We start from the raw sequence: 21,736 nt of genomic DNA on the forward strand, positions 1-21,736 counted from the left end.
GATTGTGCTCGGAAGCGGTGAAAAGCGACGTTGGGCCATTAGAGAGTCACGCTTTCATATGATTTAGAATGTTTTAGATAGCAGGGTATCATTGTTAGACATTAGAGGTGTCGGGAGTTTAGCGGGGGTAGATAGTGACCAAATTACCCTTGATAATCTTAAACTTTTAATCTTTATGTTGAGGGTAAAATAGTCTTTATGTTATATTTATTCTTTTTTGTCGTTGTGGAAAGTATGGGCTGATTAGAAATTAATCTAATTAAAAAACAAACAAAAGGTTTTAGTTATTTAAGTTGGAAGAAAGATTAGGGAAAGTCTAGAAATTACCTCTCTCTCTCTATAACTATCTTTCTCTCTCGATTTTTTCTGGGCAGTAGCTAGGAATGGAGTTATTTGATCTAGTTCAAGGATTTCTAGTTGTAATTGAGTACTTTGATTCAAGGAATTACTTTCTAAGCCTTCTTTCTTTGTGTTTCTTGATGTTGAGCTAGGTTTTGATGTTGAAGTTTGGTTTTTAGTTGTTGTTTCTATTGGCATTGTTCAAATTGATATTCTGGGGTTAGGTTGTGATTTTTTAGGTAGGTTAGAGCTGATTTGGTTGCAAAGTGAGGTGTTTATGTGAGGTTAGGGTTTGGAAGCTCAAGCTTTGAGCTTTAATGGTGAAATGAAATTCTGTGTGAGTTGTTGAGTTCTATTGCTTGATTTGGGTTTATTGGAGTGTATACAGGTATACTGGAGAATATTAGAAAGTTTGGGGTCGAATTGAAGTGTAGGGTTCGATTTTCGGGTTCCCAGCACAATCAGAAGTCTGGTTCTGGGGGACCTGTAGGAACCGGTCGACCGGTTGGTACCTAGGAACCGAACTTCCGGTTGGGAACCGGTCTGTCGGTTGGGCCATTTTCTAGAACCCTATATTCCCCGTTTTTGTGTTGTTTAGGGTATTAGCATCCTATCTATTGATAGGGTTATCTTTAGTTTCAATTTTAAATTCCTGATAAGTGTTTTAGCGTGTCTCTCATCGAGTTTTGAACATTATGGTTTAGGGCCCTGTAAAGCGTCAAGCTGTGTTTTCACTCAGGCTGACCACCACACTTGAGCGCGGAACGAGGTAAGATAGCATAAATAATATGTATTTGAATATATGCTTAAGATTAATTATTTACACTACTAACACTAAATGAGATGTGAATTTTAAGGATGTTAGTATAGTGTAGGAGTCTAGGATAGTTATAGTGTTACCAACACGAGTACCAGGGGGTATGTCGTGCATGTGGTACAACACTTAGTAACTTCCGGGAGTACAATAATGGCTCTACCAACACGAGTACAAAGTTGGTACTTTAGTGCATTTGGTACAGTAGTCGTACTTCCCTTAAGAACGTTCTTAACCATTTGGTGGGCTCAGTTGTTGAGCTCAGGGTCAGGGCAGCTATAACATAAAGTCGGTATAGCATTGCTTATATATATGTTATGCATATCTTACTGAGTCTGTTGACTCATCAGTTTGCTACCTTGTGTAGGTAAAGGAAAAGCTAAGCTGGAAGAACAGTGAGATGGAGCTCAGCAGTGATTGTACATATCGCGGCAGTGCAATCTGGAGGGTTTCGGTCTTTCAACATTTTGAGTTGCTTTTGTTAATGCCTGTCTTTTGTTAAAAAATAATAATATTAAGAGGTTTTATAATAACAAATGTAGTTTCAACTGTATTTTATATCTCGGGATCCCGACCTATATGATTAATTAATTATAATATAATAAAATTAGCTTTCGAGTTTAGAAGTTTTAAATACGGGCATTACAATATGATTTGAAAAGGGTCTATTTGCAAAAATCTATATACATATCCTACTAATATTTAATATTTAATTCAGTATTATAGCTTTATTTTCTTAAAAAAATTAAAATCAAAACTTATGGATTCTTTTTTAAAAAAAATATTAGTATGTACAGTTTGTTTAAAAAAATTAGGATTCTGTATAGTTAGTGTTTTAATTTTTTTTTTTTTGTTTGTTTTAAAAATATTGCTAAAAATTAGATATAGTTTTTTGTTTTAGAAATATTATAATAAATGAGAATATATAAATGCTATTAGAAAAATATTTTTTAAGTTATTTTTTATTCAATAAGGATAGACATAGTATACATATTTTTTTCAAAATTATTTTTTTGATAATTTCATGTTAATGTTATAAACATATATAGATTTTTTTAATTAAAATCAGCCACCTTTTTTTTTTAAAAAAAAAAAAAAACTTTAAAAAAGTATGAATTAATATAATTAATATTGCTAAAATAATAAAAAAAAAATTAAAAAATATGAGAAAAAAATATAAATATTTATAAACTTAATAAAAAATTAAGAAAAGAGAGAGAATTAAGGAGAGAACTAATAATGCTATTTAGAGTGATTTTAGATTGTCACGTCACCGTCTCATTTCTCTCCTTTATATATATGCTAGTTAACAATTTACACTTCACTGCGGATGTTTTAAGAAAATTAACATTACTGATTTTCATATAATTTTTTTTGTATAATATGAGAAGTTAGGTGTACAAACAGGTCAACTTGACATGTATTACAAAATCTCTTTCTTATAATGGAAGCCTGATATGGTTTATATAACACTCTTCCGTATATCTCGATCATTCAAAATTGTTCTCATCATTGTATATCACCTGTTGTCATCACTGTATCTCACTAACTCGCTATCATTTTGGCTTACCAAAAAAAAGTTAAAAAAGTGGTAATAGATTTGGACTTATTATTTTTTAAAACAATAAAATTAAAAAATGAAAAATTAAGGAAAAAATAAATAGAGGTATATATTTTAGGAAAGTTATCCCATATACCATTTTTTTTTTTTTTTTCAAATTTATGATTTTGGTTGCTTCGATAGTTTTTCCAGTGGGTTGCTATGTGTATTTTGGTTGCGATTTAAGTTATTCCGTTAGTTGCTATGAGAGTTTCTATATGGAATTATGTAGTGTAAAAAATAAAAAATAAAAAGTTCCTAGATTTTATATGAATTAATATTTATAAAGCGAATAAAAAATTAAAAAAATAAGAGAATTAAGGAGAGAACAAATAATACTAATTAAAAAGATTTTAGAGTGTCATGTCAACGTCTTATATTTTTCCTTTATATATATAGATAGACTAGTAAAAAGCTACGTGCGAGGCACGTATACTAAATTTTATGTTAGGTATTTTCTATTTTATTTAAAAGTGATATACCTAAAAATTAAAGAAAAAAATATTATTAGTTATTAGGTGAGATTATTATTATCGTTAAACCAAAAATTGTCGTTTGAGTAGGGAACTCTGATAGTAAAAGCAATCATAATTGTAAAATCTTAGTAACAATCCATTGTCATCATCAATGCACGCAATTTGTTTTCAAAATTTATTATCCTTTCTCTAAGAGCTTGAAGGAACAATAATATTTTAGAGACACTAAAATAACATCCTTAAAAGAAATGTAAGCTTATCAATTGAATTGTTGAAATATAATAAACATAATAGTTATTAAATTTGCATGGAATTGCTTTCATGTGTTCACTGTAATATCACAATAGTTTTTCCTTCTGAAAGTGAGATGACATCCACTCCTTTGTTCATGTTACCAATAAAAGTATATGAATCGTCCCAGCCCCATATAGCCCTATTCAACAATAAACATAGCAGAGTGAGCAATTATAGCTTCCAAAGATTCTAGGCCGAGAGAGTATGTTACTGATAACTTAGACAAGAAAAGAACATGAATTCAAGATTTCTAGTAAAATTTAAACCACACCAATAGCCTATTATGGTGGTTTAATGAAGGAATTGATAATTTAATGATACTAAATGGGACATGCAAAAATAAAGATGAAGAAAAAAGTTGGTGCCAGAATTGAGGAATCCATGTTCCCGACTCATTACTATGTGAGATCCGCGAAGATTCCTCAAAGTTAGCTCCGCTAAGTATAATATACAGTACAAAATATATCAAACCCATAGTGAAAGAAGTGAGGGACCTTGGGGCGTTCAAGGGTGATAGGTCTGAAAGTGGTAGCAAAACTATTAGCGAGAAGAATGGCCTGCAAGGGGACACGTGTCAATTTGACAATGAACCAAAAAAAGGACAACAACAAAATTCTTAAAACAACAATCTCGCATAAACAGAGTGATAAAAATATATTAAGGTTTCCCAAACGACAAAAAAGGATAACGAAAGCAGATAAACTTAGATCTCCACAAGAAATATCTTCTTTCTCTCCTTGAGACTTTGAAATGGTTGGCAACACCTTTGGTTCTGAAGTAACAGCAGAAGCAGATAAACTTAGATCTTGCAAAGGCTTTGAAGTATGCAATTCTGATCTTTCTTCAGATATGCCATGATAAGAAGTTGGAACATCTGTAGTCAATGCTTGGTCTTCACTACTTGTTAGCTTCATCTATTGATCATTTATGGAACAAAAGACATGAAATTTTAGTTTAGTAAAGAGAAAGAGAAAGAAAAGAAAATGTCACATTGTATTTTATATTAAATAGAAAATTTAAGGTACCTTCAGTTTTACCCATTCATAATAGTAATCATGTGCTAAAATATCTGGTGTGAGGCAATACTCCTTGACAATTTCATTCACCAATTTTTGCTTCATGTCCTAAGAAATTGACAGCATGGAAAGTTTTTCCTTCACCTGTGATTTCAACAACTATGCCAATTAACATTGCATTTTTCTTAACTAATACCTTTATGTTATGTGAAATAAGACAAATGAGAACCTAAAGGTTAACATGATTCCCAGGAGACAATTCACGCACAAATAGAGTGATAAAAATATATTAAGGTTTCCCAAACGACAATCAGTTTCTACAAGTACAACCTACACGATTCCTCAAAACAAAAAAAAAAGAACAAAAAAGAATGAATTTTGACGATTACACATCAACCATTACACGCTATTGAACCTCTGAAATAATAACAATGGAGAAATCAAATTTAATTGAATCGAATTCTCAAAAGGGTCATAACAAAATAACATCTGAACCTCTTATATAACGCAATTCAAAGGACTTGAGAGTGGTTGAAGGGTAACTGAAGCTGGAAAGTGGAAACAGTAAATGTGTTGAACGAAACCTGTTCACCAGAAGAAAAACACTGGCCAAAGAGACCAAAATATAGCAGTAGTACACTGAAAATCAGAGAGTTAGAGCGATAACAAACTGAATTGAAAGACATTTATCGGACTTCTTCTTCTTCTATCTTTATTGTTATATTTTTTTTTTCCTTGGTCCAGTTAAAGAGAAGATGAAAATAAAACCAGAACCCACATATGTTTAGGCATATTATACACTTGTCTCAGTAATATTTCTTTAAAATTTACTATTACCTTATCTCAATTTTTCCATTGGTGAAAAGGGTTATAAGGCCAACATCAGTGGAACTATAGAATGTTGAGGCCCAACAACAAGAAGATTGAAACTTTTTCTTGCATATGACTTTCTTAACTCCCTAAAGACCAAAAAAACAAGGACAACACATCATGAAATCTAAGTTTTACTTTAGAAACTGAATTAGAAGACTAATAATAACCTGTATGATGTGAGTGAAGGAATATAAATACAAAGCATTCTCAGAACATAACAACAGTAAGTCAGTAATGGTTGCTTTGGCACTGCATCCTCAGCAGCATTCCCATCTGGTTTAACATATTCAATGGTTATTTCTCTATAAACCAGTTCAATGATTATATATATTAGAATGCTTTCAAATACATTTACCGAAAATATGCATGAGTAGAGCTTTGTAAGGCTTCTTTGGACGAACAGTGGTAGCGCTTCATAATATGAGAAGTCGGATCAGAAATCGAATACCGCATGCTTAAATCAAATAGCTTCTTTCAGTGGATTTGAATTTTGAACAGCTGAGAAGTCGGATCAGAAATCGAAGGGGTCGTAGGCTATGGAGGTGCACCCAGAAATATCTCAATTCCTCAAATAGAGGACACAGAAGCTTCACAATCGGTTGTTTTCTTTTTAACTTTATTTTTGCCCGAGTGTTTTATAAAAAAAAAAAAACCAGTTCAATGATTATATATATTAGAATGCTTTCAAATACATTTACCGAAAATATGCATGAGTAGAGCTTTGTAAGGCTTCTTTGGACGAACAGTGGTAGCGCTTCATAATATGAGAAGTCGGATCAGAAATCGAATACCGCATGCTTAAATCAAATAGCTTCTTTCAGTGGATTTGGATTTTGAACAGCTGAGAAGTCGGATCAGAAATCGAAGGGGTCGTAGGCTATGGAGGTGCACCCAGAAATATCTCAATTCCTCAAATAGAGGACACAGAAGCTTCACAATCGGTTGTTTTCTTTTTAACTTTATTTTTGCCCGAGTGTTTTATAAAAAAAAAAGTATCAATTTAAATATTAATGGAATTTGTTTTATTATTATTTTATTATATATAAATAATATTTTATTATTTTATTAAATAAAAATAAAAAGTCGCGTGAATTCATGGCAAAATTGATTATATAAACGCCTTTATATAGAATAGATAAGTGTATTGGTTTAAATATTTATAAATATAATTAAAAATTAAAAAAATTGAGAGAATAAAGGAGAGAAGAGAGAAATAATTTTGCTACGATTTTAGAGCGTTATGTCACCGCCTCATATAGATATATAGATATATTGATGATTGATAATAATAATGATAATAATAATAATGTACAATTTTAGAGCGTCATGTCAAATAATAATAATAAAAAAACCTGTGGCATAATATTATATATATAGTTTTTTTTTAAAAAAAAAATAATTAGTTTATGGTAGATATTTTTGTAGAAAATTTATTAAGATAATAGTAAAATATCAATTTGTAGATTTATATTTTAATAAAATATTAAAAATGAGAGAATTAAGGGGAAAAAAATAGCTTTGGAGAGAATGGAAGAGAAAGAAAGAGAGAGAATGTGAGTTAGAAGGAGGGACTTTTCAAATGGGAGGGGTAATTTTGAGTTTAGGAAAATTGTTAGAATTTTGGATAAGGTGAATGGGGTTCCATCTCAAAACCAATTGGCTATGGGAGGAGTAGTCCATTTCTCTTATATATTCTATTATCATTCCACACATTAGCAATGTGGGACTCTCTAACATCCTCCCTCAAGATGGTAGCTATTTTATTTGCTCACCATCTTGGACAACTCGATCATAAGCGGCTCTTTTTTGGCTCACTATCCTTGATCACAAGTGGCTCTTTTGCTCTACTTTTTGGATCGGTATTTCTAGATTTTTGGTGGCTCTTTTTATTTTTGGCTCACTATCCCTGAATCACAAGTGACTTTCGCTCTTGGATCATTTTTTTTGGGTTTTTGGTGGGTCTTTTTTTTCGGCTCTACTTCGATTGGTTTTTTTTTTTTTTTTTTTTTGGGGGGGGGGGGGTGAATAGTCATTAGATGGTTTTTTTTCCTCTGATACCATGTTAGGATTTGGGATAAGGTGAATGAGGTTCCATCGCAAAACCAATTAGCTATGGGATGAGTAGTCTATTTCTCTTATATATTCTATTATCTTTCTACATATTACAATGTGGGACTCTCTAACAAAAATAGGTGCACATTTTTGACATTGTGCAAAAAGGTTTGTCTATTTTTTTTTTTTAATTTTGGTGTAAAATTATATATTAAAAGTGAAATTTTCTAATATACCATGACAACAAAATTATATACAAACATTGTATATAATAAAAGAGAAACTAAACATTATCCAAAATAAATGATATACCATATAATTAAAATATATAAAAACAACAATTAAATATATGTAGCATACCAATAAAATTATATACCTACATTGAAATATATATTATGCTAACAAAATATATACCACCATTATATACATAACAAAATAAAAAATAAATATTATCTAAGAATAATAATATATGATGCAACAAAAAATAAATATACTATACAACAAACTATATATACTATTTTTTTTTTATAGGAACAAACTATTTATACTAACAACCCACAATAATTCATAAAAAAATTGACATAAGTTTAAAGCAAAAATAATTTTAACAAGATTAATATGAATATATCATGATATTTAAATAATGTGCTTCTAAATCTTAAAAAAAATGAGAATATATATATAAATTGAACATTAAAAATATAAGAACTATGAAAATTTTATGTAACAAAATATAATTTAAGTAATAAATAGCATAAAAGGCTCATTTTTCTACAAATTTTAAAATAAAGATATTTATCAACGTAGTACTATATAAGTTTATTCGCAACCCAAAAATTTATAAATGCACCCTATTTTAGTGATTTTTATTTTATATAAAAATATATATCTTTAATTATATATCTTAAAAAATATATCGTTCAAACAAAAACAAATTGTATTTATAAGTATGATAATAAAAAAAAAATTAAAATAACAAATCATATGAAATTTTATTAGAAAAAAAGATATTATCCATGGTTTAAAAAAAATATGAAAATTAAAATAAATATTGAAATTAACACAAAATAATGTGAAATTACTTTTTTGAAAAAAATATTAAGTGCATGTAATTTTTAAAAATTATTTTAAATTTCATTTTTTTAAATATTGGAGTATATTTATAGTTTTGTGGGGGGTGCTAATAGAAATCTCTATTTTTGAATTATTTACTATAATTTCACTCTTTTTTTTTAAGGACATTGAATCTACTACATTCATACACCTTTTTACCTTCTCAATATTTATCAAGTACAAAGATGTCCATTGTTTAAACTTTAAAATAAATAAACTTATAAAACTTGAAGAATCTAATGTACATTAATTTGAACAAAAATTACTCCCTCAAACCTGGACGCCAGAAACCCTTCTTGGCCAAAAGAAAATGATTTTGATGGAAGATTACAGACCAATGAAGTGATTGCAAAATTGGCTTAACAGTTTCAATCACCTCCATTGTGTCGTTAACTATTAAATAACCGTTTGGTCTTAATATTCTATCAATCTCCGCCACCATTTCTACCATCTCACATCTGCAAATACATAAAAATTCATTATCACTTATATCGTAATTATGAAGTTAAAGTTGAAATCAATATTATTGACTAAAATATTTTAGATGTTGGGGTATGAAATGAGAATGGAATCAATACCTTTGAGAAAGAGTTTGGAATAGATAGTTGGAATGTAGTAGATCATATGTTCTAGGATAGGTATTAAAAGACTCACACCAGTCATGGTAGACTCCAATTAACCCTCTCTCATATATGATAGACAAAGTGTCTGCCATATCAATAGGGACAACATTCATTACCCATACTGGTTGATCAATAAGAGCTGCACCGAAACTGAGAAAGAAGAGAAAAATCTAATCAGTTTTCTTAACACCCTTTACTTGTTTGTCTATTCAACACTTAAAATACATGATAAGGAATTTTTGAGTAGGAATTGGTTTCACAATACCAGTTGTGACAACCCCAGTTTAGGATATTAAGATAATTTATAATTTTAATTTGTTTATAAAAAACTGTCATATTGTAGTTAGAACGAACTTTCAACACAATTTTAAAAAATTCTAAATAATTTAGTGTGTTTTAAAATTAGAGCTCAAACAATAAGTTGCACCGCTTGAAAACAAATTGTTTAAATGCTGAAATAATTCAACACAGTAAATTATTCATAATTTCTTAAAAAGTTAAATAACAATTCCCTATAACTATAACTTACACGTATATAGAAATAAAATTAAGATTATAGTTTATCCAAATGTATACCCTAAATAGGAACAAAAAAGAAAATACATTACCACAGCAGCTCCGCATATATTCTCCATTATTATTTGCACAAAGAAGTTTAAATCAATGGGTAATAAACTGTAAGGAATAATTTAGTTGGTTAACTTTACCTTCCATAACCAGCATTCATGTCCATTACATTTCTCACACTTGACCAACTTATAGGAAGGTCAACCAAATAAACCTCTGTTACAAGTGCAGACCAAACCATAGTATCCTCCTCAAACTTTTGGGCAGTATCTTGCTCACTTGATAAGCTTACAGGTCTACTAGTAAGCCTATTGGGCCAAGGCAAAGGCCCACTAAGCAATTTACCCTTGTTGTCAACTGGTATTGGGGAAAGACAACTACTAAGGGGAACGTACCTGTCAAACAAATCCAAAATGATATAATTAATTATTCATGTATAATGTGCAAAGACTAATAAACCCAATTCCTTGATTCATTAAGGCCATGATCATTCTTATTTATTACCATGAATTGTTTTTCCTATATGTATCATCACATATTGGTGGATTATTCTCTTTCCGGTTCTCATAGCAAGAATTTGTGACAGGCTTTTGGTATATTACAAACCCAACTCCAGATGAGTCAACACTCTTAGCAACAGTCTTCCAGCATATAGAGTTAGTTAGATTCACCATAGCTGTCCATCCCCACCACCACCACCACAAGAGAATATATCAGTAAATTGTACAGGACTACTAATCAAATATAATAAATAGATAAATAATATTACTAATAGATATGGCTTAGATGACAAACCCTCCCATTGATTGTGATGTGTTTCATCATTGAGATACACTGGTGTAGCTGACCAAACAAAGAACCCACCAGGCCTAAGAATCCTATTGAGCTCCAACAGTGGTTTTCCACCTTGTAATTTTCAACCAAAAACATCAAACTAATTAGACATAAAAAGATAAAAGAGTTAAATGAATAGAATGGGCTTATAGTAATTAACAAACACAGTACCATCCATATCCCAATGAACCCTGCATCGTGCACAATGGATCAAATCATAAGCATTGTCTGGAAAAGTCAGTTTTTGAGTTCCAATGACTGAAATAATAGCAGGAATGCCACGTTCTAGAGCAAATTGTATCTGAGCTTCATGTTCATCCTTGGGAGCAAATGACATGGTGAGGACATTTTTTTCAAGCAAGTATCCCCCAAAGCTGGCAACACCACACCCAACATCTAAAATAACCCTTATGTTCTTTCCCCATTTAATAAGTGGCGAAGTCTGAAGTCAAATCAGTACAATCACAAAATGGATTTATATATAATATATTATAATTTTTGTCTATTGTAAATACATGATGTTACTTACCTCTTCTATGAACTTAACATAGTTATCTACTCCATCCTTGAATTGGGTACCACCACCAGGGAAAACAAAATAATCTCCTGATTTACGAACCCAATTTTGCTCCTTCTTGTACTCAACAAGCTTTGCATGTGGAACATTATCATACCATATCTAAAAGTAAAACACATAATAATGTGACCAAAACCAATTCCATATTCATATGTATGTACCCTTTTGTTTTAAATATCCAATAAACAAACAAAGTCTTATTAACAAAATACTAATCTCACCATGTCGATGCTCTTAGGCCAGCGAACCGAAATCCGGTAATGTCTAGGAAGAGGCACCAAACACCGGGGACTGAATTTGGGACAATGGCGCTCGCGGCGCTCCATGTGCCTCCGGTTCTTCAAGGCCTTTATAGCCACGAAATTGTCCAAACATGGTATGTAATCAACGGCAACTGGACCATCACAGAGCTTCCATTGGAGATTGGACTGTACGGACAAAGAAGAAGAAGAAGAAGAAGAGGTCGAGACTGAAGGGATTATAATTGGAGTAGTATTATTATCAGAGTAAAGGAAGAAAGGGTTGTCTGTGGTGCTGGTGTAGAGTAGGACTAGAATAATGGTGCTGAAGAGAATAAAAATGGATGAGAATTTTCTGTCTTTCAATACTTTTTGGACTTGGCTTCCCATTTTTTCTTTTTTTTGTTAACTTGAATCAGAAATTGGTATAGGTGAGAATGAAATGGAGAGTTGAATGAAGATTATTTGTTTACCATGTTTTGTGAAGAAAAATATATTTAATTTTTTTCTATAATTAGGCTCATTTTTATTTCGACGTGTAAGCTCTCTAAATTCCAAACGAAAATGAGTCTTGAGGATAGATGAGGATAATAGTTATCCTAAGGATTCGCGTTCGAAATGCCGTTATCTGTGCAAAAGTAATTAATAAACAAGTACAACGTTATTTTCTGCTTAAGTAAATCTAATGAAACGCAACGTTGTTTGTTGTGTACTAAATTTTGTGTTTTGTTTATGATTATTTTTTACAACTTTTATTTGAATAAAAATAATAATAATAATTTAGTACTATGGCATTTTTCGAAAAAAAATTTGTGGTAGTGAATGAGGTTTAAGTAAAATGGACGTTTGTATCCCAATCCCAAAGGCGAAGCTTTCATCAATAAATTTAAAATTTTCTGATCTTTCTTCTAATAATTATATAAGGTGTCGTAGCAAGTGACCATTAATAGTGGTATGAATGAACTATATATATACCCTGACTCTTGTTGAAATAAATAGATAATAATTATTGATTAGTTGTTGTAGCCTTGTAGTTGTAGGTACTTTTTTTCAATCCAAACTATGCTGTAATATTTGTGTTGTGCTCTGGGAAAGATACAAAGACTTCTTTCTAAAAATAAAAGAATTTGTTACCAAAAATTGAAAAATAGAACACCCACTAAATTTAAATCAGACTCATTTTAATTGAATGAATTAAAATGATATCTATTTACAATAAATGATAAAATATCGATTTATACTTTTTGTGTGAATAATATGCTCACTTTTTAACTAAAAAACAACATTTAAATTTATTTTTTAGTTTTCTTTCATTATTTTTTAGTTCCTGAGTTAAAGTGAGTAATTTGTGCATTATTATTTGTAATGTCAGCTCTATCTGGAATTAAGAAAAGGGTGTGAAATTTATAATAAACTTTTCTCGAAAAATTAGTCAGAAGATTGAAGTTTAACAAACTTTCTTTCATTCAAGAAACACAGATAATGAGATAAAACTAGTTTTATTAAGTTTAAAGCCAAATATACTCAGCAAAAAAAAAAGTTTAAAGCCAAATATTTGTGTTTTGGGAAAATACAAATGGGACCACCATTACAACTTAAACTCACGTGAAGTATATTTCTCTTCATCTCTTCATCTTCTCCACATTCACTCTCCAGTTACAGGACTTCCATTAATGGAGAGAAAGCTAGTACAGGTCTCCGACCAAGAGGTCCGCATAGACTTCGCACTTAACTGCAAATGCCGCGCTAACGTCCGCCTTACCTCCCTATGCGCCACCTCTCCAGTTGCATTCAAAATCCAGACCTCTTCCCCACAAAAATTCATGGTTAATCCCCCAACAGGACTCATCCCTCCCTTATCCTACGCCACTTTCCAAGTCATTCTCAAGCCTCAAACCCAACTCCCTCACTCTTATCCTCGCTCTCCTTCCGACCGCTTCCTCATCAAGACCGCTCTCTTCCCCGCCTCTGCATCTCCGTCACCGCCGCCAAATCCCGACTCCGTCAACTCCTGGTTCTCTTCCAGGCCAAATTTATCCACTCAAGACCATAAGCTTAAGGTCGCGTTTGTTGGCCCCGTTCTCCTCCGCCGCGCCGTCTCCCTCGGTGACTGCGACGCCGCCAGGAACTTGATCAAGCGGCAGAAATCTGTGTTGGCCGGATTCTCGGCCAAGGAGTCTGAGTCGATCCTACGAGTCGCGACCGAGTTGGCTGATCCGGAAGGAATGGTGAACTTGCTTCTCGATTCCGGGTTGAAGATTGGAGCGACGGAGGTTTTGGAAGAAGAGGAGGCGAACTCTCGTGGAGTGGATTCCAAGTGGGCGAGTAAAGGCTGGGATGAGTTACACGTGGCGGCGTCGTTTGATCGTGCGGAGGAGGTTTTGGACTTGGTGAGAGGGAGGGGATCTGGTTCGTTGAATTGCGTAGATAAGGAGGGAAGGACTCCTCTGCATGTGGCTGTAGCTAAGGGACATATCAAGTGTACGCGGGTGTTGGTGGAATCCGGTGCGGATAAGGACGCTAGGAGCCGTGATGGCCGCACGGCTTTATATAGAGCAGCGGCTAATGGTGACCGTTCGATGGTAGGCATGCTGATCCAAATGGGTGCGGACCCCACTATTCGAAATGATCGTGGACGTTCGGCCCTTGATGTTGCTCGAGATAAGAGACACGTAAGTAGATACTACCGACAAAGACAGTTATAGTTAGTTATTCGAGAACTGTTGAAAAAGATGAAACTTGAAAGCCACTACCTTCTCCTCTTTTTAACACTTTCTAAGTTTATAACTTAAGAAAGAGTAATGATATCCACCTAAAATATAACATTACAAAAAGTTGTGTTAATCAATCAGTTTTTTTTGAAAAAAACTAATAATAATCAATCAATTTTATATCAAAAATAAGGTTCTGTTTTAAAAATCACCATCACTTTAGTTGACTTATAAAGGCTTCTCACTTGAAAAACAATGCAGAGTGAAGTGGTGGAAGTTTTGGAGAGGGGAGAGGAAGTGTTAATGGCTGCAAGGCGGGGCGACACAGAGTGCCTTGAATTGCTATTGAAAACCAGCGCAATCATAAACTATCGTGATTTGTATGGTCTGACAGCTCTTCACGTTGCTGCCATGAAAGGCCATGAGGATGTGCTTGCAATGCTTGTTGAATTTGGTGGGGACTTGGATTCCCGGGATGATGAAGGGCATTCTCCGCTGCATTCGGCAGTTGTAGGCGGAAGTTTAGAGGCAGTTGTTATGTTGGTACGTAAAGGAGCTCATGTGGATGTTGAGAACAATAGCAAGGTCACGCCTCTGTATATGGCAACAACTATGGGGCAACGGGAAATTGCAGAGTTTCTCATTAGCAAAGGAGCTTCCTCCGAGCTTTCTCTTACCACTTTAAATCTATGGTATGGAAAATTTAATGGCCTTCTTCCCTCGTAATTTCCACTAGTAAAATAATGATCTTTAAAATATATAGGAATTTGGTAGTTGTTGCTGAATTATTACAGAAAGAACTATGACAAATTGAAAGATATTACCAAAAATAAGAAAGAGGAAAATAAAGAAATTATGAAGATATATTAATTATAGTAATTTGAAGTAAAATTATTTCAACTATAGGATATCAATTATAAGCGGTAAACAAAAATAGGTGCTAGGGGTTCTATCGTCCTTGTATAAATTACACTTGCACTGGACCCATATAAACCTGGGAGTGGGACAAAGATTTTTCAGTGAAAATGATCAGTCATACCCCTTTAACTACTTGGACGCCAGAAACCCTTCTTACAAACAAGAAACTGATTTTGATGAAGGGTTAAGGACCAGTGAAGTGATTCCAAAATCGGCTTAAGCTTTTTGATCGTGTCTGTTGTGTCTTGAACCAGTAGATATCCACCTGGTCTCAATATGCGATCAATCTCCGCAACAATTTCTACCATGTCACATCTGGGAAGAAACAAAGGAAAACAAAAGCAGACTTTAAAACCAACCCAACTAAAGAAACGTAATAATTTGCATTTAATTTTTATATCAGAGTGGCAAGAAAAAGGTATCCAAATACCTTTGTGTAAGGTTTCCCAAGAGATAGCTGGAATGTAGTAGATCGTATGTTCGAGGATAGGTATTGAAAGACTCACACCAGTCATGATATACTCCAACTAACCCTCTGTCATAAATTATAGACAATGTATCTGGCATATCAATAGGGACAACATTCATTACCCATACTGGTTGATCAATAAGAGCTGCACCAAAACTGAGAAAAAACAAAACTTAAAATTAGTTTATAGCTTTAGTTTTTATTATTTGCAGATTCAAGATTGAAAGAAAAAGAGGATGGAGGGGAAACGGGGTAATGATGGAAAATAATAGATTTAAGCTAAATGATTGAATAGATTACCCCCCATAACCAGCATTCATGTCCATAACATTCCGCACACTTGACCATTGAATAGAAAGACCTTTTAAATAAAAATCTGAAACTAGTCCAGACCAATGCTTGGTGTCCTTGTAGAACTCTTGCACCGCATCTTGTTCAGTTGATAAGCTTATAGGTTCACTCTTGAGCCTCTTGGGCCAAGGCTCAGGCCAGCTGAATATGTTACCCATGCTATCGACTGGAAGTGGAGACAGACAACTGCTTAGGGGCACGTACCTGTCACACAGTGTAATCTAATAAAAAGTGTGTAGAAAAATGAATTCTTTAAGGCCATAATCACACACCATCTAATCTACAATAAGAAGACAATCAGTGAAAAGTAGCAGCAGCACATTTTATATGATTGTTAGATATTTTATGGAAGCATACCATGAATTGTTTTTCCTATTTTCATTGTCACAGATAGGTGGATTCTTTTCTTTGCGTTTCTCATAGCAAGTATTGGAGACAGGCTTTTGGAATATGACAATCCCAATTCTTGACGTATCAGAAAGGGTCTTAGCAACAACCTTCCAACACAGAGAGCTCGTCAGATTCACCATAGCTGCAAGAAAAACAAGTACATATATCTTTATCAGCTTTAGTCTATTTTTTTGTAACTTTCCAGGTATTAAATTAATACTGATATGTAAGTATCTCACTGATCAGATCACGCATTAAGATAGGTTTCAGCTAACAAACCTTTCCATTTATTCTGATGGGTTTCGTCTTTACGATACACTGGTGTCGCTGACCACACAAAGAACCCGCCAGGCCTAAGAATCCTATTGAGTTCCATCAATGGTTTTCCACCTAATCATACCCAACCACACTAGTCAAAACTAAAACATGAAAAAGGTTGAATGAATTGAAAAGAACTTGGGAGTCAAAACAAAGTACCATCAGCATCCCAGTGAACTCTGCATCGTGCACAATGAAGTAAATCAAAAGCATTGTCTGGGAAAGTCAGTTTTTGAGTTCCAATGACTGAAAGAATAGCAGGTATTCCCCGTTCAAGAGCAAACTGTATCTGAGCTTCGTGTTCATCCTTTGGGGCAAATGACATGGTAAGAACATTTTTATCCAGCAAAGCTCCGCCGAAGCTAGCAACACCACACCCAACATCTAAAATAACCCTCACGTGCTTTCCCCATTTAATTAGGGGCAAAGTCTAAAGCACAACAAACACAATTACAATCATTATACGTAAAATATATTTTATAACAAATAAGGTAATATAAGCCTGCTTAAGTTTCTCAAGAAATGAATCCACTGATTGGGAATTAGGAACCATAAAAGCATTCAAATAATAGTTTATTTGTTCGTTTCTGTCACCTTCTCTATGAACTGAATGTAGTTATCAACTCCTTGCTTGAACTGGGTACCACCACCAGGGAAAACAAAGTAATCTCCTGATTTGCGAACCCAGTTTTGATCCTTCTTGTACTCAACAAGCTTTGAATGTGGAACATTATCATACCAAATCTGAAATTAAAAAATATATACATCAAAATTAGTAACAAACGATTCAAAACCATGAATTATGAGTCGAGTTTTTCTATACATATAGACATATGTAAAAGCTTACCGAAGTATCAATCTCACCATGTCCCTGCTCTTAGGCCATGAAACTGGCATCTTATACCCTTTGGGAAGAGGCGACAAACACCTTGGACTAGGATTTGGACAATGCCGCTCCCTATGCTCCATGTGCCTCCTGGACTTCAAGGCCTTGATCACCTTGTAATTGTCCAAACAAGGTATGTAATCGACGGCCTCGGGATCTCGACAGAGCTTCCATTCGAAACCCCCATCGTCAGAAGAAGTAGTGGTAGCGTTATCCCGGAGAAATCCGACATCTTCGTTGTTCGGCGGAGGCGGGACAAAAGGTGTTACTGAATCGGGAAGCTTGAAGGATTGTTGTACGGACGGAGGAGGAGGGTGAGAAGATGAGCCGGAGACGGGGAGTGAAACAAGGGGTCGGGATTGAGTATCGGGATAGAGGAAGAGAGGGTATTGGATTGTGTTGGTGAAGAGTAGGAAGATGACGCAGAAGAGGAGAACAGAGAGTGCGAAAATGAATGGGTATTTTCTCTCTTGGAAGAGATTGTGGACTGAGATTGCCATTTCTTTTTCTTTATTTTCCTGAAATGAGTGGTGTCGTCAATTATACGGAAAACGACATTTATTAAATAAATCAGCTGACCAAATATTGGAAGAAACTAGATCTGTATTCTGTACTGAATTCCTCTGTAATTATAAATAGAGAGAGAGAGAGAGAGAGAGAGAGAGAGAGAGAGAGAGAGAGAGAGAGACTAAAATTATGGTATGGGTAAATAAGCAGGTAAAGTAACGGTCGGAGACGGAGAGAGAGAGAGAGAGAGAGAGAGAGAGAGAGAGAGAAAAGGACGAATACGCGGTACTTTTAACGAATGCTTTCGAAATATAGTTATCTGAGCTTAATTAACATGTATTATAACAAATATATCTTTTTAACGACAGGCTCGGCTTTTAATTATTATATGACTATGCCAAATATTCAACTCATGCCTCATCACTGTGGTCTCTCTCTTTTTCTTTTAATTAATTTGGCTTACAGTTTAGATTAGTAAACAAACAAAAATTATGCATCCTATGGGAGTGCCCCTAGTTTCCTTGGCTATAGATAAATTAAATAAATAAGTCTCGCAAATTCACAGAAAAATAAAGGCACCCAAAACAAAAAAAAAAAACTCAATAATCACAGTCAATTATTGAGTAACAAAAGAGTGACTGTAGCAATAAATGGAGGAACGAGACTTTTTCGACCAAAAAAATAACTCAATCTTGAATGAAAATGTCGTCAACCGACATTCAAGAACTAGGGGGATGTAATTTCTCATCACAGGTTTTTATACATCGATCAAGAAAAAGACTAAAAGAAATTAAATGCAAAATAAAACAACTAAAAATTGATCAAAAAATAAGTGTCAATATCTCTTTCAAAGCTAAACTTTTCTTCTTTTCTTCACTCAGTAATGCCAGGAGTCTCGATATCAACCTCCCCCATTCCTGTGTCTTCTTCTTCTTCGCTTTCATCATCACCACCAACTTCCTCATTATCTTGACGCAACTTAGCCATATGCTCAGCCAGTAATTTGTCATCACGTTCACTCACCTGCATCGATGATACATCACACAAGATTAACCACTTAAATTTTTGAGCATTCAACAGGTTATCCAGTTTTTGCATCAGAAGACTCGATGATAAATTCATACTCAACCGAGACATGAATGCCGACAAACATAACATAGCTAAAAGAAAAAAGAAGATTGACACTCACTGCTCTGGGTGCCTCCTTGACAACGAGTTTCCCCTTCTGTTTCTCTATTGCTTCTGAGCAAGCTGTGATAGCATTGGTTAGAACCAATATCCCTTGTTCCTGCCCACATTAGAAAATGACATTCTTAGAAAAAATAAAAACTAAAATGAAACTCTATTATGGAAAAAGATAACTTCCTCTAGTGTTCTGAAATGTGAGCCAGAAAAAGAACAGCATAGAATATTATTACAGAAATTAAGACTAAAATGGGAGCTGGGATTCTTTTCAAGGAAGGCTAAAATGGGAGCTGGGATTCTTTTGAAGGTTATTGTCACTTTCCAAATGGAGGAATATAGCTGGACTGAAATCTGAATAGTACGCAATCACTTGCTATCACAAATTCATAACTGAGTTCCAGCTACTTGAATTATTACATAATACTTGCACAAACATTAAATGTCAAATAGAATTCATTCCCCTAATTCCCTATTTTAATAAGGTAATGTAATTTTGTGATACGAGGTAGAGTCTAAAGGCACAAATTTACAGCTACAGACTCTCCATAGGAGTCATTACTCCAGGGGTAAAAGAAAAGAAAGGGTGTAAAAGGGCTAACTTCACCTAAGACTAAGAGTTTTACTTGCAGCTGGTCTATACAGACAGTTTCATATTTCGCAAATATGCATAAAATGATTTGGATAATCACAGTCATTAATCTAAATGAAACTTTGCACTACCTTGTCAAGAGTCTGAGTAGTCAAAACATAAAGTGGAGGAGCAACAAGCTTAATTTTGACAGGACAATCATCGTTGCCTGCAGCTTCAGCTTTCCGCATAGCATCCTACAAAATGTCGAAAAGGATAAATAAATGAATAAATAACAAAAAGACTACTTAGAAATGAAAGCCATAAATGTATATAGGCAAAAACAAAACAGACCTTGATGTGAAGAACACCATCAAACTGGAAACATTTCATCTCAATATCAGCACGGATCTTCAAAGGTTGTGGAGTCATTCTTCTCCTAATGTTCTTCACAAGAGCATCTTTAACTTCCTCAGACAATGCAGCAACCACCTTAGTCACCTAAAAAAAAAAAAGAAGAAAGCAGCTATAAACATGAACTTGAGAATTTCGGCCTAAGGTTACAGAAAAAGGTTACCTCCTGTCCATCAGGGCCAAGTTCTTTGACTTCACGAGTGAGTGTATTTAGAACTGTATCGGGATCTGTCACAACTATTTTGAAAGCCTGCAAATTCAATCAATTAGGCTGTGTGCTGCAATGTAAAAGCCAAAAGCACCTTAAAATTAGTCAAAAACTCACCTCAAAAGCATGACCATATTTTCGGTATAAAGGCCAGCCAACATGAATGTACAAATCCTGCAACAAGTGATTGAGTTCAGAAAACCAAATGAAACAAAAATAATGTATAAACAAATATGCATGTGCATATATACATATATCTGTATCTATATATTAACCCCTATATCTATATCTATAATAATACCGGTAAAAAAATTCGTATGGCATGAAAGAATCAAATATTGGTTAAAAGGAAAAAAATTAGAATCATACATAGAATGGTACCTCTAATAACTAAGCTGCTAAACAAGCTAAAAATAACGTTGATCAAAGAGTCAAGAATAAAAACAATTGTATCTTTAATCAAATCAATCACTTGAAGGCAGGCATACAAAACTGGGCTCAACCATAAAATCAATATGCATAAATGCACTACTATTATGCTCTTATCAAATAAATACTTCTACAAACGTAATTAGGTGTTAAGAATTAACCCCCACCTATGAAAGACATAACCATTTGGCTTCTTTGAAATAATTCATTGTTCATATTATGGTCAGTATAAAATCATTCTTTTCTCCCAGCAACTAAACCAAACTATTAACCCATCATTCTCCTATAGACATAATTACATCAGGAATACCAAAAATAAATTAAGAGTCTTGTTCTTGAATTATAAAATCATTGAATTATCAAAAATGAAAATACCTCCAAATCGATTCCCATCGTCTCAGCAACGTGGCGCATAATGGAGTGAACTAGCTTGCTCTTGTTGTACCTTTCCTCACAGGCCTGAATATCCTCCTCAGAAACTCTCCTCTTACTCAAATCGATGTAACCCTTTTCCTTATCCACCCTAAGAACCATGACGGGCTCGATGCGGCCAACCTTGATCAAGCTGCTGACACTACGAATACGACGGCGGGAGAGTTCGGAGAAGAGTATCATACCCTCGATGTTGTTGTACTCGAGGAGCGAAACGTAAGCTCCCATGTCGGCGATGTTTTTGACCTGGATCATGACGGCCATGTCGACCTCTGGATATCTAGCCTCGTACATGCGGCACTCTAGGTTCGGATGGGAAGCCATTGTTAGGGTTGAGTGAAGGCTATTACCCTGGATTTTTTTCCTTCCTTTTTTTTTTTTTTTTTGGAATGAAGGAGGGTTCGTCTTGAGTAGGGAATCCGGGTACTGTTTGGTGCGCTGGAAAATTCGGAGTTAGGGTTTTATGTTACGAAGACACTGTGCGATTGCAAAGGCTGACTATTATTTGGGAAGCTAGCAAACAAACCGGAACA

The 21,736-nt window shown here is 34.0% G+C and overlaps 5 protein-coding genes across 13 annotated transcripts; 1 reads left to right on the forward strand and 4 right to left on the reverse strand.

Annotated features, from left to right (window-relative positions):
* Nucleotides 1-3,468: 3,468 nt before the first annotated feature.
* Nucleotides 3,469-6,389, reverse strand: LOC133033623 (uncharacterized). Of its 8 annotated transcripts, none has more exons than XR_009685775.1 (6): nucleotides 6,111-6,389; nucleotides 5,768-5,999; nucleotides 5,035-5,685; nucleotides 4,549-4,683; nucleotides 4,018-4,437; nucleotides 3,469-3,662 (listed from the first exon to the last, which is right to left on the reverse strand). XR_009685775.1 is itself a non-coding variant. In XM_061108604.1 (6 exons), exons 3-6 carry the CDS (start codon nucleotides 4,642-4,644, stop codon nucleotides 3,621-3,623), a joined length of 351 nt encoding a protein of 116 aa, XP_060964587.1. In that variant the 5' UTR covers nucleotides 4,645-4,683; nucleotides 5,035-5,685; nucleotides 5,768-6,389; the 3' UTR covers nucleotides 3,469-3,620. The 8 variants fall into 8 exon arrangements, 3 of the variants coding, with proteins under 3 accessions (XP_060964587.1, XP_060964586.1, XP_060964585.1); XR_009685777.1 differs by having other exon boundaries at nucleotides 5,035-5,498; nucleotides 5,580-5,685; nucleotides 5,768-6,389; XR_009685778.1 differs by having other exon boundaries at nucleotides 5,035-5,144; nucleotides 5,377-5,685; nucleotides 5,768-6,389.
* A 2,357-nt stretch (nucleotides 6,390-8,746) lies between these two features.
* On the reverse strand, nucleotides 8,747-12,004 carry LOC115703954 (probable methyltransferase PMT23). The gene is made up of 8 exons (XM_030631181.2): nucleotides 11,400-12,004; nucleotides 11,131-11,280; nucleotides 10,773-11,043; nucleotides 10,563-10,673; nucleotides 10,272-10,443; nucleotides 9,908-10,162; nucleotides 9,156-9,350; nucleotides 8,747-9,035 (listed from the first exon to the last, which is right to left on the reverse strand). Exons 1-8 carry the CDS (start codon nucleotides 11,805-11,807, stop codon nucleotides 8,840-8,842), a joined length of 1,758 nt encoding a protein of 585 aa, XP_030487041.2. The 5' UTR covers nucleotides 11,808-12,004; the 3' UTR covers nucleotides 8,747-8,839.
* An 852-nt stretch (nucleotides 12,005-12,856) lies between these two features.
* On the forward strand, nucleotides 12,857-16,546 carry LOC115703955 (protein VAPYRIN). 2 transcript variants are annotated; one of them, XM_030631182.2, is made up of 3 exons: nucleotides 12,857-14,089; nucleotides 14,390-14,820; nucleotides 16,257-16,546. In XM_030631182.2, coding segments are annotated over exons 1-3 (1,431 nt in total). In that variant the 5' UTR covers nucleotides 12,857-13,090; the 3' UTR covers nucleotides 16,258-16,546. The 2 variants fall into 2 exon arrangements, with proteins under 2 accessions (XP_030487042.2, XP_060964588.1); XM_061108605.1 differs by lacking the exon at nucleotides 16,257-16,546 and having other exon boundaries at nucleotides 14,390-14,988.
* On the reverse strand, nucleotides 14,974-18,594 carry LOC115703957 (probable methyltransferase PMT23). The gene is made up of 8 exons (XM_030623330.2): nucleotides 17,439-18,594; nucleotides 17,169-17,318; nucleotides 16,734-17,004; nucleotides 16,536-16,646; nucleotides 16,224-16,398; nucleotides 15,816-16,070; nucleotides 15,477-15,671; nucleotides 14,974-15,361 (listed from the first exon to the last, which is right to left on the reverse strand). Exons 1-8 carry the CDS (start codon nucleotides 17,958-17,960, stop codon nucleotides 15,172-15,174), a joined length of 1,869 nt encoding a protein of 622 aa, XP_030479190.2. The 5' UTR covers nucleotides 17,961-18,594; the 3' UTR covers nucleotides 14,974-15,171.
* A 38-nt stretch (nucleotides 18,595-18,632) lies between these two features.
* LOC115712599 (eukaryotic translation initiation factor 2 subunit alpha homolog) lies at nucleotides 18,633-21,732 on the reverse strand. Its single transcript, XM_030640904.2, has 7 exons — nucleotides 21,147-21,732; nucleotides 20,460-20,516; nucleotides 20,298-20,384; nucleotides 20,075-20,221; nucleotides 19,873-19,977; nucleotides 19,157-19,255; nucleotides 18,633-18,990 (listed from the first exon to the last, which is right to left on the reverse strand). Exons 1-7 carry the CDS (start codon nucleotides 21,525-21,527, stop codon nucleotides 18,841-18,843), a joined length of 1,026 nt encoding a protein of 341 aa, XP_030496764.1. The 5' UTR covers nucleotides 21,528-21,732; the 3' UTR covers nucleotides 18,633-18,840.
* Between the last annotated feature and the right edge of the window lie 4 nt (nucleotides 21,733-21,736).

The sequence above is a fragment of the Cannabis sativa genome, chromosome 1, assembly GCF_029168945.1.
Source record: "Cannabis sativa cultivar Pink pepper isolate KNU-18-1 chromosome 1, ASM2916894v1, whole genome shotgun sequence".
Taxonomy (NCBI): domain Eukaryota; kingdom Viridiplantae; phylum Streptophyta; class Magnoliopsida; order Rosales; family Cannabaceae; genus Cannabis; species Cannabis sativa.

What these genes read in the sequence shown, in the direction of transcription:
- LOC133033623 (XM_061108602.1), bottom strand. Translation starts at nt 4,644, where the DNA reads ATGAAGCAAAAATTGGTGAATGAAATTGTCAAGGAGTATTGCCTCACA. An exon ending in ATGAATGGGTAAAACTGAAG is followed by an intron (nt 4,438 to 4,548) that starts GTACCTTAAATT and finishes AATGATCAATAG; the next exon opens with ATGAAGCTAACAAGTAGTGA.
- LOC115703954 (XM_030631181.2), bottom strand. Translation starts at nt 11,807, where the DNA reads ATGGGAAGCCAAGTCCAAAAAGTATTGAAAGACAGAAAATTCTCATCC. An exon ending in ATGTTAAGTTCATAGAAGAG is followed by an intron (nt 11,044 to 11,130) that starts GTAAGTAACATC and finishes ATTTGACTTCAG; the next exon opens with ACTTCGCCACTTATTAAATG. An exon ending in TTCCAAACTCTTTCTCAAAG is followed by an intron (nt 9,036 to 9,155) that starts GTATTGATTCCA and finishes ATGTATTTGCAG; the next exon opens with ATGTGAGATGGTAGAAATGG.
- LOC115703955 (XM_061108605.1), top strand. Translation starts at nt 13,091, where the DNA reads ATGGAGAGAAAGCTAGTACAGGTCTCCGACCAAGAGGTCCGCATAGAC. An exon ending in TTGCTCGAGATAAGAGACAC is followed by an intron (nt 14,090 to 14,389) that starts GTAAGTAGATAC and finishes AAAACAATGCAG; the next exon opens with AGTGAAGTGGTGGAAGTTTT.
- LOC115703957 (XM_030623330.2), bottom strand. Translation starts at nt 17,960, where the DNA reads ATGGCAATCTCAGTCCACAATCTCTTCCAAGAGAGAAAATACCCATTC. An exon ending in ACATTCAGTTCATAGAGAAG is followed by an intron (nt 17,005 to 17,168) that starts GTGACAGAAACG and finishes GTTGTGCTTTAG; the next exon opens with ACTTTGCCCCTAATTAAATG. An exon ending in AATAGGAAAAACAATTCATG is followed by an intron (nt 16,071 to 16,223) that starts GTATGCTTCCAT and finishes ACTGTGTGACAG; the next exon opens with GTACGTGCCCCTAAGCAGTT.
- LOC115712599 (XM_030640904.2), bottom strand. Translation starts at nt 21,527, where the DNA reads ATGGCTTCCCATCCGAACCTAGAGTGCCGCATGTACGAGGCTAGATAT. An exon ending in CGATGGGAATCGATTTGGAG is followed by an intron (nt 20,517 to 21,146) that starts GTATTTTCATTT and finishes CACTTGTTGCAG; the next exon opens with GATTTGTACATTCATGTTGG. An exon ending in ATGGTGTTCTTCACATCAAG is followed by an intron (nt 19,978 to 20,074) that starts GTCTGTTTTGTT and finishes GACATTTTGTAG; the next exon opens with GATGCTATGCGGAAAGCTGA.